This window comes from Seriola aureovittata, chromosome 7 (genome assembly GCF_021018895.1).
Source record: "Seriola aureovittata isolate HTS-2021-v1 ecotype China chromosome 7, ASM2101889v1, whole genome shotgun sequence".
Taxonomy (NCBI): domain Eukaryota; kingdom Metazoa; phylum Chordata; class Actinopteri; order Carangiformes; family Carangidae; genus Seriola; species Seriola aureovittata.
Genome location: NC_079370.1, coordinates 26,277,560 through 26,290,335, shown reverse-complemented (window position 1 = coordinate 26,290,335; position 12,776 = coordinate 26,277,560). Strand labels below are relative to the sequence as shown.

Sequence of the window (12,776 nt, the reverse complement as noted above, 5' to 3'; positions counted from 1 at the left end):
GTAATGCTGGGACCACTTTAACCACCACAGCAGCAGCAGACAGTGGAGGCTCAGTTGTTTATATTAGGGCTGTCCCAAACGATTATTTTTTAAACGATTAATCTAGCGATTATTTTTTCAATTATTCGACTAATCTAACGATTATTTTTTTTATTAACCTAACAGCAATTTTATTGCAATTATTTTCAAGTTAGTCATTTAATATAACAATTTGCCCCGTTCAACATCTTGACTCGCTGCAACATGGTGTTTCCTCTTTATGTGCTCGTGCATGACTGTCGTGCGAGTGTGATATGTCAGATGCACTTTGCAGAGTCTGCAGACTACCGCACTGTTGGTGTCAAGATTAAAGTATTCCCAAACTTTGGGGGACCGTGTGCGAGCCTTTTTTGCCGCGTGTTGCTCCACACGCTCCGTCGTACTGCTGGTAGACGCCGCCGTGTTGTTCAAATAGATCACACAGACGCAAATCATTCACGTAGTCAATGACTTCAATTACGTCACCGCGTTGTCCCAGTCCGTGCGCTGCGCTTGTATCCGGGTAAACCAAAGACGATGGATATAAACAGTCCCATTAGAAGGTTCCGGTTTTGTTCTATGAACATTTACCCTGTGTGGTTTTACACGACGCGTCGACACCAAAATTCCACGTCGAATAATTTTTATAATCGACAACATCGATTACGTCGGATAATCGTCCCAGCCCTAGTTTATATAGAATTAATTGATTGTCAGCAGCCCAGATAATATTCAGCATAGTTTTCCAACATATCAATCAACCAATCAGACTTTATTTGTAAAGTACTTTTCAGACAAACAACGTAATATCCAATAAATGAATGAATAAAAAATAATAAAAATAAAACAATAACAGGAACTGAAGAAACTCTATGATGAATCTCATTCATTTACAATGAGGAAACACAGAAGACAAAGGAAGTTACAGATAAAATCATAAAATAATAAAACAGAACCAAACGAAAATAACAATAAAGGACAATATAATAAAGATAAGATAATATCTAATCATCACAACACCCGCACCCATGTTTTCCACTCATGTGCACTACACACTTCTGACTTTACTGATTACCAGTAACCTAAGTTGGCATCTTAATTTAGTTTAATAAAACTATTCTTTATCAATTGTTTACCATGCACTGTCTCCCCTTTGTTGTGGCCACTTGAGCCAGGTCAAACATTGAGTATTTAAAGGAAAACAACCCAGAAAATTAACATAGAATAAAGGGACATAAACAGCCTAAATGTATGAATAAAACTAAAAAAAGGTAGGACTTAAATTTGCTATAAGTTGAACAGATTTAAATACATTGATGCTACATACGCTATATCCCATAAATGCTATGTAAACAGAGGAGGATAGTAGAATATCTTAGTTAGTACTCCACATTAACACACATGCAATATAACACGGCTAGTTGGCTAGCATTAGCTCAACGGTGAGTGAGTCAAAGTAACACACAGCAGAAACCAGTTCAGAAAATATATTATATATCACGCTGTTAATAACTTACACTCTGAATGAACGGAACACATTCTCTGTAGACCAGGAAGAAGAAGCCGCGCTATCATTGTTGGTTACTATAGTAACCCGGTACATGAATCTTAGGACCCTACAGTGCAACCTGGGCTGACCAAGAGCTGCCTGCCTACAAATAACAGCATAAAAACCAGTACAACGAAAATAACCGGGTCATGGGGGGTTCTGTTCTGTTCTGAGTGTAGATAAATAATAATAATAAAAAATTTAAAAAGAAAATTAAAACAATAATAACAACAACAATAATAATAATAAACAAATGAAAAATATATGCAATAGGCTAAATAAATAAATAAATTAAAAAAAAAAGCTTCAATACAAATGGTTGAATTACAATTAATTTAATAATTAATTTCTATTGTAATCGTCATGGAGGAGGATTTACTGCAAGACTGTTGTACCAGACTGACTTAGTTTTGGCTGGGTGTTCCTAATAAACTGACAGTACATCAAGATATAAAAGTACATACCTCCTGTCTCATGTCTCATCTCTAAACCACCTCCCCCTTGTGTTCTGGTTGAAGTCTGGAGCTTCTGTTTTCTTTCAATTTGCTGTGTTTTAAAAAATACATTTTTTATTGGTCTTAAACGTTTTCCACTTGAGGGTCACTGCACTAAAGAGACTGGGAGACGACCTGCCAGCCTGTTGGACAGTTCTGTCAGTTCAGGCCATAACATCTAAATCTGAATCCAGTGTTCATCAGCACCTGTGAGGACCACTTCCCCACCTGCAGCTACAGTTTATTGAGGGTGGGGCTCCCGTCTTTCTGTCGTCGTCCTGCTGACCCTGGATCAGGATCAAGCGTTTAACCTCAGCAACCAAGACAAACACATTATTTTTATTTTTAAAGATGACTGAATTCATCACAGTGTTCCTCACCTGTCCTAGATGACTTATAAATGAACTAATGAGTCATTGTTTGATCACTCATTATAAAACAGTCATCCTGTGAAGGAATAACTTAAACCCTTATGGTGCCGTTTCATTTTGCTCAGCAGATGGCAGCATGAACACAGTAATGCACTGGGAGACAGATTCCACACAGAGGCAGTATCCTGTCCCTGTCTTTGACTGTGCCCCACTGTTCCACCAGTGGTCGGCCATATTGGACTGTGTTCACCATCCTTTACCTGGAAACATTTCTTTAGAGATGCATCTTCAGACTGTAGGTACTGCCCTTTCAGAGCCATGCTGTGGGCTTCAGATCAGATCTTATACTTTATACATGTCAGTGATGAAAAGTAAATAAACACATTTACTCAAGAAGTACAATTGGGAGGCCGATGAACTTTACACTTTTCCTACATTTCAAAGGGAACTATCATTTCTTTTAGTATTTTATCTTATCTTTATTTTATTCTTTTATCTTTGTGTTCCTTTTATTGCCATGTATTGCCATTACTAGTGGTGGAGTACAGTATTACATCTAATAACTTCTTTCACCTCCCTCTATGTTAAACTGCCCATCCCCCTCTCGACCACCATGTGTTAAGGCAACTAATAATCCAGGAGACAGCAGGTTTGATAAGAGATATTTATTTAGAACAAATACAGAGCTTCTTAACCCCCCCCCCCCCCGTCCCAGCCCCCCCACCCCACCCCCCCCCACCCCCCGGGAACTACTGTCTACAGTCAAGTGTTGCATAGGTTTGTTGGGTATATGTTCAGATGGAGGACAAGGTGTTTGGGTGTGTCTGGTCTAAAGTACATGATGATGCTGCAGAACTTTCTACTAAAACATCCCCAGTGAATATGAATTAGAATAAAAGATGTTGGCTCCAGTGTGACTCTGATTGATGGGTTTAAAAAAAAAAAAAAGACTTCAGTGATAAGATTTCTTCTACCACAGACTGAGAACAGAAAAAAATAGTTTTAGAGCTGGAGATGCTGAAGATCAGAAGTCGGCCAAATCAGACCTGAGACCTGGAAACCAGAGATGGAACTGTGGCCGGATTGCACATTCAAATATGAATGGAAAAAAATTCCTTCGATCACTCATCTATAATGACCACAGGATTCAAAGTAAGAGGCTGAATAAACAGGGAAACCTGAAGTCAAGCAAAGCTAACACTTTCATTTATTATATCAGATAGCTGGATTTACTTATTGATCTGAACCATGTTTGAATGTAAAAAGTCAGCTCCAATAAATATAGTAAATACAATAAAATAAATGGAGTTTCCCGCTTACAGTCAGTGATAATGGTAACCATGATGGTAACCATGTTGCATGTCTAGTTAGAGTGTAAAACAAGCCTTAACTATAACTAAAGACAACTGACAGGATTTGTTCTCTAAAGGAACAATTCCCTGGAACACTGCTCACTGTGTATTCTGTTGCTGACATTTTAAATATAATTTGTAATACGATACCGTGCTGTTAGCAGAGAAAAATGAATTCACGTTGTTGAATTTGGATGGAGGCAGAGATTTCAGAGGCACATATCTGATCACCTGGACACAGAAAAACACAAGTATCTGCATGAAGAGACGGCAGTGGAGGGAGGGGAGAGACGTTCCTCTGCAGTGATTCGAGTGAACTGACCCTTTAAAGCTAAAACCTGTTTCCATCTTCAGGATCAAAGTGCAGCAGATCCTCAGCTGGTTGAATGTGGACACAGCTGAACGTGCTCTGCAGCCACTGTTTTATTAGATGAGGATGAATTATAGTGAGAGTGATGTGTGTGCTCTGAGTGTGGAGCCTTCCCTGAATGAACATGAAGGATGAGCTCAGATAAAAGCCTCCTCTGTTGTATGAAGTTTACATCAGTTTCACCTTCACATGACATCTGTCTGACTATACACTGCTCACACCTGAGCAGTGACCCCCCCCCCCCCCCTGTCCTATATGCTGCTGGTCCTTTGTGGACTCTCCAGACCTCTGAAGGTCCCAGTGGAGTCTGGCACCAAGACGTCAGCAGCAGATCCTGAGGTACAGCCACCACAGATCATTCCCCAACACCCTGTCTCAGTTCTTGGTTTGTCCCTCATGGGACCACTGTCATTAGGTCCGCACACTGCTACCTAGGCCCCCCCCCCATGTAACTGCACTGACCCAGTGGTCTGGCTGTAACACTCTGGTGTCTCAGGGACCGGTTGCACAGACACCTTAAGTTAAGATTTTCCTTAAAGTCCAAATTAAGATTTCCTTAAAACAAAAACTGTTGCACAAAACACACTTAAGTCTTCTCTTCAAGGTTTCCTTATAATTTTCACTTAAGTATTTAAGGTTTTCTCCTTATCTTAGTCTTAAACTTAAGGAATAATTTAAAATCAGTTTAGCTTTTAGCAACCAAACTAAGGAAAAAACCTTAAGGTACCTCTGACTGTATCTTAACTGCAACATGGCTGACTTTATGATGATAGATGAAAAGAACCTGATGTTCACCCTCAACAACGAGGAATTGATTTTGATTAATAGATTTGATCAGCAGTCAGTTTATGATTTGGATCAGTGCACTTTCAGAGGCTGTGCTCTTCCAGCTCCTCTGCAGTTAATGATTGCTCTGTGCTTTATTCTTCGGGGTGTTTCCAGTCCATTATTGGTGAAGTATTTCATGTCCATTGATCAACAGTGTGCTGTGTCATTTACAGAGTGTCAGGTGCTCTGACCGTCTGCTGAACACTGCGGTGGAGTTTCCATCACAACAAGAGGAGGATGACAGAGCGGCCACTTCTTTAATGTCATTTTTTTTTAAAGACATTTCTTTCTTCTGGCCAATTTTGTGAGACAATATAGGTGAGAAGTTAACAGGTATCACGAGTGCTAATGCCAGCAAACCAACGGTCTCCATGGAAACTGTAGAATTTTACCGCTGTAAAATCTCTTTAATTTCTGCAAACGCCTTAATGTTTTTCCTTATTCTGTGCAACAACCTCAGCTGAGGAGAAACTCAACCTTAAGTGTCATATTTACTCAACTAGTAGAAAACTTAAGGTGTTTTGTGCAACTGGCCCCTCGTCTTTACAACATGTGGACTATGAGAATCAGCTGTTCACTCACTGACAGATATATACCAGAGATAATCACTTCACCATGTTGTGGCTCATCGTATCTATTGTACAGTGAATTGTGCAAATCTGTTGTGACACTTGTTTAGTTTAATTGTGCAAACAGCTGAAAAGTGAGAGGCAGTGACTAAGACCCGCTGTCACTGTGTGTGAGTACTGTTATCTACTGTCACCTACTGTATTCTTAAAGGTGGCTGTGTCAAATCTGCCTCACCTCACTGCTCAACAAACAGGTCTCTGATTGGATAGAGACTGTTAGTGTGTCCATTTTCCACTGGAAGCCTTTGGCACCTCTTCTTCCGGCACACAGAGAGTCTCTCTCTCTCTCTCCCTTCCTCCCTCTCTCTGTTTCTTCCTCTCTCTCTCTGTCTCCATGTCTCTCAGCCAGTCCCTGGTCCTGATCGTCCTACTTCGTTGTCTGGGAGTGGACTGCTGCTTCCATGGCTCCTGGTCATTGAGCTTTCCACAAAGGGTTGTGGTATACCCAGCCTTCACCCTGTACACATGTACACACACACACACACACACACACACACACACATACACACACACAGGGCGGGGTCAGAGAGGGTGGGGTTAACCTCTGTAGTTTAACACCCTTTAAAAGAACTGATTTTACTACTGTTCCTACAACCTCGACCTGGGCGACCAGGTAGTTTGAGGTCACTGTGTCACTGTAGACATAGTGACAAGGTTCCTGATCTAAACCTGTTTCTGTCACTGAGGCAGTGATGTCACTCAGGTGTGCTCCTCCTCACCTCTTTCATAAAGTATTTGGGTTTCCAGGGGACTCTGGCGGCCGCTCTCTGTTTGCCCTCGCTGCGCTGCCTCTCCTCCAGACAGTGTTTGTGCTCTGTGGCTGCGTCCATGTTCCCAGACTTCAGAGATGCTGTAACGTGCTGCCAGAGACGCCTGGACACAGGAAACACAACAACTGTGATTATTACGCCTGAGAAACATCATCATCATGTGCAGGATCATGCATCTGGAGCAGCCGTGTTGTTGTAGGATAGATTGTTCCGAGTAAGTCTCTACAAATACACAGAGATTTATATTTCTGTGCATGAGACCAGCTGCTGATGAACCATCAGAGCAGATGAAGCTGCTGTAATGTGAGAGGAGTGAGAGGTCGCCAACACAGAGGATCTGAAGAGTAGTTTTATTCGGACGCTTTCAGAAACTCTGCGGGACCTGTTTTATTTTTAAATATCTGGGGTTGTGTTGTTGTCTGGACAGACAGAAACTGAGACCTTTGCAAGCGATGACGTGGACAGCTGCCTCTCCTCCTGATTGGCTCTCATCAGCCTCGACTATCGGTGGTGAACAACGCATGGATAATGAAGTGTTACTGACCTTGTTGTCTTTGCTAGCAGCTGTTGTTGACTTACATTCTCTATTTTAATGTTACAACTGTCTTAACTTTTTCTCTGTTTTCTACAATTAACAAACTGCAGAGTAGACAATCTGCTTCCTGTTTGCACCAGCATCTACGTAGAGTTTGTAAATGGTGATGTGTGTTTTCATGTGGGTTAGCATTAGTTTTAAAAATAATATGTATTAATGTGAATGCGGCTCTATAAACATCTAAAGTTCTCTCTCTGCTCTCTGTCGTCATTTCACCAAAACTCTAAACTTTTACTTCACACATTCATTTAAATGTAATAAAATTGAATTTAACGTTTAAACATTACTTCATTAGATTTCATATATCATCCATAATTTTCTTGTAATCTCAAGATTTCTTTTTTCCCCTCAGTATGGCCCTGATAGTCGTACTTCTGCAACCACAGGAAGTGACATAAACCTGTTGGAGGAGTGGAATGAACAGAACAGAAAGAAGAAGATTGACAGATCATGATGTTGATTGTTGTTGGATCTGGAGGAAAAGCTAAAGATATGAGAAGGAATAAAGCTGAACTGTGAGTTGAAGCTCTGAAAGGAGTTGAAGTGTATCAGAGAGCAGGCTAACAACTCGTAGCATCTTCTGTGTCTCAAACAGGAGGTTTCTCCTGTTCAGCCATAGACCATAGTGCTGATGGTGTGACACAGACACACACGTGTGTGACTCACCGCGACTCGTACTGGTCCTGCTTCTCCAGGGGCCGGATCTTCTTCTTGATGACAGGCAGCCTGGACGTGTCGATCACCTTGTTCTCTCCGTTGTTGTAGGTGAACTCCAGGACGCCGTTCCACTCTCCCTGGGCCTTACACACTATGTTTCCTGTGTGTGTGTGTTTCACCTCTGCTGTCACTCTGAGAGAAAACAGCACACACGGGTGTGTAGCCGTCAGGACTCACACACATCTGGGGGTGAACAACTGTCCACCTGTAGCTTTTCATGTTGCTCTGTATCATATCCTACAGTCTCTTTATTCTAAAGGTTCTACAGTCAATCAGACAGCAGGTTGTTTCAGAGTCATTATGTACTGTAAATGTGTAACAATACAACAATGTGTGACTGAACAACATTCACTATCATTGGAGTAGTATTTGTCCAGGAGGATCTACACTGTGACTCAAGTGATGGAGCTGTGAACTCTGTCCACCTCTGATTATTTCAATACTTCACATACATTTTCCTCATGATACTTCTGCACTTTTACTTCAGTAAACTTTTGACTGCAGGACTTTTACTGGTAATGGAGGATTTTTACATTGTGGCATTGTCACTTTTCCTTCAGTAAAGGGCTGAATATGTCTTCCACCACTGGTATTGTATGAGACAAGGATTAGCTTGATGTTTTTCTCATAGTTTTCTTATAACATTCCTAGAAGATGTAAATTTTGAGTCATACTTTTTGGATTTAAAACGGTAAAAGTGAATTAATCATAATGTATAAATATGTATGAATTAAAATCGACTATAGGTTATATTTCATGTATTGAATAGTTGAATTAATTCATTTTCTTTAGTAATCAGGTAGTGTCACTTTAAGAGAGTGCACCTGTCACATGTCCTCCAGTTAAGCTGTGGAAGGAAGGAATCCAGTGGAGACCAGATGATCTGTGGAGTCACAGTTTTCATACATGTCCTGTCATGTTTAGTTATTTTAGCCAGGAAACAGTGGATTCAATCTGCTTGTGACACACGTGGAATAAGTTTGTATTTCTTGTATTTTGTTTGTATTTCTATACTTTTTTGTATAGTTTGTACAACCACAGTTTCCCATGTGTGCTTCCTTTCGTGTGCACCTGTCATCTCCTGGCTCCAGACTGATGTGTCTGTGCTGAGGGTGGAGGAGAGGTGCAGCAGGGGTGGAGCAGTCTCAGGAGGATCGCTCTGCCTACCTGTGTACTTTTCCTCCGTAGAAGGGTTTGGTGTGGAAGGTGACGGTGGCAGAGTACCCACTCTTGGCACAGTTGATGGTGACCTTTCCCCCGAGTTCCACCCACGGCACGGTCAGGATGGAGCGGGCGTAGGCACAGGGCAGAGTGAACACATACTCCTCGTCGTGCTCCAGCAAATACAGCACACCTGGGAGGAGCAGGACAGGTGAAGGAGAGTCGCCTCTGAGAGGTATTGTGGTGAGAGACATTTACTGGAAAAATAAATCATGTTAGTGGTTAGACAGACAAAGACGGAGACAACAATGTACATAGAAGAAAAATCTGACACCAAAGTAAAACAGCTGGATTATTGTAGTGCGGTAAAAAGTTTAATATTCCTCTGAAATGTATAAAGTAACTAACAAACCCAAAATACTGAAGACAAGTACAAGTGAGTCAAAAGTGTGGTTCCTCCTCTGTGGATCAGTGGTTTTTTAGGATACACTCAACAACCTTTGACTTCTCTCTTAAAGATCTTTGTGTTTTATCCTCATCATCCTCTTCACCTCTTTACTCCTCACATTAACAGAAGCTCCACCTCAGTCTAAATGAAACTGATGTTGAAACATTTCACAGCTGCTCAACAAACATTTAACCGTCAAGTGTCCAGTTACTTTTAGAATAATTAGAGCTAGACCGACTTATCGGTTAGCCAGTTAAATCAGCATATATTCTCTGATATGCGCTGATATGAATACTTTTATTAAGAAGCAATAATGCAGTGGAAATGCTCGGGTCAAGTCAAGTTATATAGGCAACATTTTATGTATATTTGATCCTTTTTTTTCTTTCAAGTTAAATATATATATATATCACATGTTTTCTGAGCAGGTGAACATCAGTGGAGCTGGATCTCTACAGTTACATTAGTGATTTAGAGTCTGATTCCTGCTTTGCCTTGGATCTTGTTTGCCCCTCCTGAGCTCCTGTCCAGCTCCCTCCCTGCTGCTTTATGCTTTATATAACAAACAGCTGTCCTGTGCCCAGGTCTAACACACCCACATCTGTTTCATCAAGAGACAGAGACACACAGACACACACACACAGGTTGATTTACACAAATTGTTCACATGAAGGGATCTGAGCAGTTTTCACGCCACAAAACAGAACTGTCGGTGTGTAACAGTGTGTTACTCTGACCCTGTTCGTCTTTATGAGGAGGTCAGACTGAAAATAAAGCTCCTTTAACTGCCATAAATATATTTATGTTGTCATTTAATATGTTTTATTTGCACACATTATTCATATGATTTATTTATTATTTATGTGAATTGGCTCTATGCAGGAAGTAGGTACTAAGTTTGCGCCTGTGTTGCACAGGGACACTTGAAGTTGTGACAGTTTGCTTCAGAGGAACAAATGAAGTTGAAAGAAAGTTAGGTTTTTGTACTCAGATGACAGATTTATTTTTGTTCCATTCATTCCCTCTTTGTCATGTGCTCTGTATTAATACTGTGAAAGTATCAAAGCCTCAGTCCACAGAGAAATGCACACAGCCTGTATTCAGAAACTGAGCCTTAAAACCAGCCGTCAGGACTTCTGGAACTTTGTGATGTCACAACAAAGCAGTCACCGCTCACAGCCATGCCCCAACCCCACCCACCTGGACCCACTAGAGACTGGACTCTCAACTCCTCTGGATTGGACAAAGCTGCTTTTTACTGTTGTTTTATTTTTTGTATGACAATGATAATTATACCTCTTTGTTGTAAATTGTTTTGGAGAAAACTTTAAAAGACACCATCAATGGTGAGAGGAGGTACATGATAAAATCAACTGCTCATAATCACAGTGAACTAGAAACTGCTTCCCTTTGAAGAGTCACAACCTAAACAGAAAGAGCAACTGTGAGTTGAGCCTTCAGCCTTGAGTTGAAGTGACAGGTTTGTGTGTATTTGTGTCTGATACTATACACACACACACACACGTGCAGTCAGGACCATACTGTACATCTGTATCAGTGTTGAGGAGCTGAGGGCTCAGGAGGATAATAAATGCTTCATGCTGGCTAATTGCCATTTGCCTATAGCCAACCTTCACTGGCCAACCACACTGTCCTGCTTTTCTTTGACACACACACACACACACACACACACACACACACACACACACACACGCACACACACGCACACACACACACACACGTTTAGGTAATGAACAGCTGCAGACTGTCAAACAATGATATTTGCACCAGTTAGCAGTGAGTCCCTGGGGCAGAGACATGTGCTGCTGCAGCAGTTAGATGAACACATGAAGTTCTGATGTGAGCATAAACACAACGGAAATGATCAAAGATTACCAACAAAGAAAGAACAAGTCAACGTTTAAAAAGGTCACAACTCTGATGATCATTACTGGTGATGGATTTGATTTATGTTTTCTATCCATAGTGCGCCTGTTTGGTCATCAATCAATCCCATAAGCCATTGCATTGTTTTAGTGCATATGCAATAGATGAGAAGATTCTGCTCATGCAAAGCTGAACTCATCAGTGATGGAAATATAATGTTTGATATCCCACATTCATGTAGGAGTGTGTCACGGTTACGCAGTACTCACACAGACCATAAAATCAACCAACCCCATCAGCTAGTGCGATGAGAGCACCGTCGAGTGACTTGTACGCTACTCAGTAATCAGCAGGAGATAATGTGGGTTAAACTACTGGAGCTAGCAAGGCTAGCACTATACCAGCAGCAGTCCACACAGTCTATATAAGTGTGAGCAGTTACACACTCATCAAAAAACAGAAACACAACTCTCCAAGGTCAGAAAAGCACCAACACATAACTCAATCAATCACATCCTCATCCTTCAGAACAGGTCACATGTTCTCTTACCTTCTCCGACCATAGAGACTCCAACGGACATGCCCATGAACTTGCTCTTGGTCCAGATGTGGGTGTTGACACACATTCCCTTCTCCTTGCACTCACAGTAGAAGCCTGATACCGGAGGGTGGTGGGACACCTGCTCTGCCACAAAGCGAACACAATAGCAGTCCGAGTTCCTTCTGCTGCCGTCCACCCCCCGCTGTGAGGACCTGGGAGGGTTTGATGTGGCTGTGGGTGCTGAGTTGGGACCAGAGCAGTTGGTAGTCCTGAGAGGTCGAACGCGGTCGCGGGGCACGTACCAGGAGCAGTGGAAGTTCTCTCCCAGGATGGGGTTATAGGGCTTCTTGGCCACAGCACCCTTCCGGCCCTCATGAAAGGCAGTCAGGTAGTACTCCACAAAGCGAATGATCCGCTCCTCTGGCGTGCAGCCGGAGGTGATGGACAGGAACATGTCGGGGTGAGCCATGAAGTTGGCGTACATCTCTAGTAGGGAACGCTTCTCCAGGATGAAGGTGGGGAGAACCACCTGGGACAGACAGACAGAGAAGCTTTCAACAGGTTAACACAAGGTCTGTCCGGACAAGCTATGGTCTCCTGCTTATTATGATAACTTGGCTTACAAGGTTTAAGTGTTGTGGGTCTATGAAAAGAGGTGCTTTTGGTTTCAACGTGACGATTGATGGTAAAAGTCTGGAGGGAGCTAAAGAAACCTGATCAACAATGTGATTCATGGGATCAAATAAACTGCACAGCCATGTCCATCAGTTAATGGGAGCAGTGACACCTTTACATTCAGTTGATTTTGAAACTGTCTCAGACTTTCAGTCCCCCACTGTCTAAATGAGTGCGTGAATAACATGGTTCTACTGACAGAGCTGCCTCACAAGGTCCTCAGCCCTTCACATAATCTGCCTACAGCCCCCTCACATGAGGTCTTAGGTATTCAAAGTCAGTGGCCCCCTTCTGCTGCACACCGTCTATCAGCACATTATCCATGTGATCCTGAGCACTGGTCCATCAGTAATCAGCCTGAGCTCACTGGT

At 42.0% G+C, this 12,776-nt stretch overlaps 2 protein-coding genes across 3 annotated transcripts in view; both read right to left on the bottom strand.

Moving 5' to 3' along the window:
- Positions 1-1,679, bottom strand: part of ggctb (gamma-glutamylcyclotransferase b) — a 9,707-nt gene extending 8,028 nt beyond the window's left edge. The window contains exon 1 of the mRNA XM_056379822.1: positions 1,536-1,679. The gene's annotated coding sequence lies outside the window, so the exon portion shown is untranslated. The remainder of the gene's footprint in view (positions 1-1,535) is intronic.
- A 1,500-nt stretch (positions 1,680-3,179) lies between these two features.
- Positions 3,180-12,776, bottom strand: part of LOC130171664 (oxysterol-binding protein-related protein 10-like) — a 40,869-nt gene continuing 31,272 nt past the window's right edge. For both annotated transcript variants that reach the window (XM_056379740.1, XM_056379741.1), the window contains exons 8-12: positions 11,740-12,259; positions 8,861-9,047; positions 7,643-7,825; positions 6,331-6,484; positions 3,180-6,068 (exon numbers count right to left, since the gene is read on the bottom strand). In XM_056379740.1, coding sequence (XP_056235715.1) covers positions 6,024-6,068; positions 6,331-6,484; positions 7,643-7,825; positions 8,861-9,047; positions 11,740-12,259 — 1,089 coding nt within the window. In that variant the 3' untranslated portion in view covers positions 3,180-6,023. The remainder of the gene's footprint in view (positions 6,069-6,330; positions 6,485-7,642; positions 7,826-8,860; positions 9,048-11,739; positions 12,260-12,776) is intronic.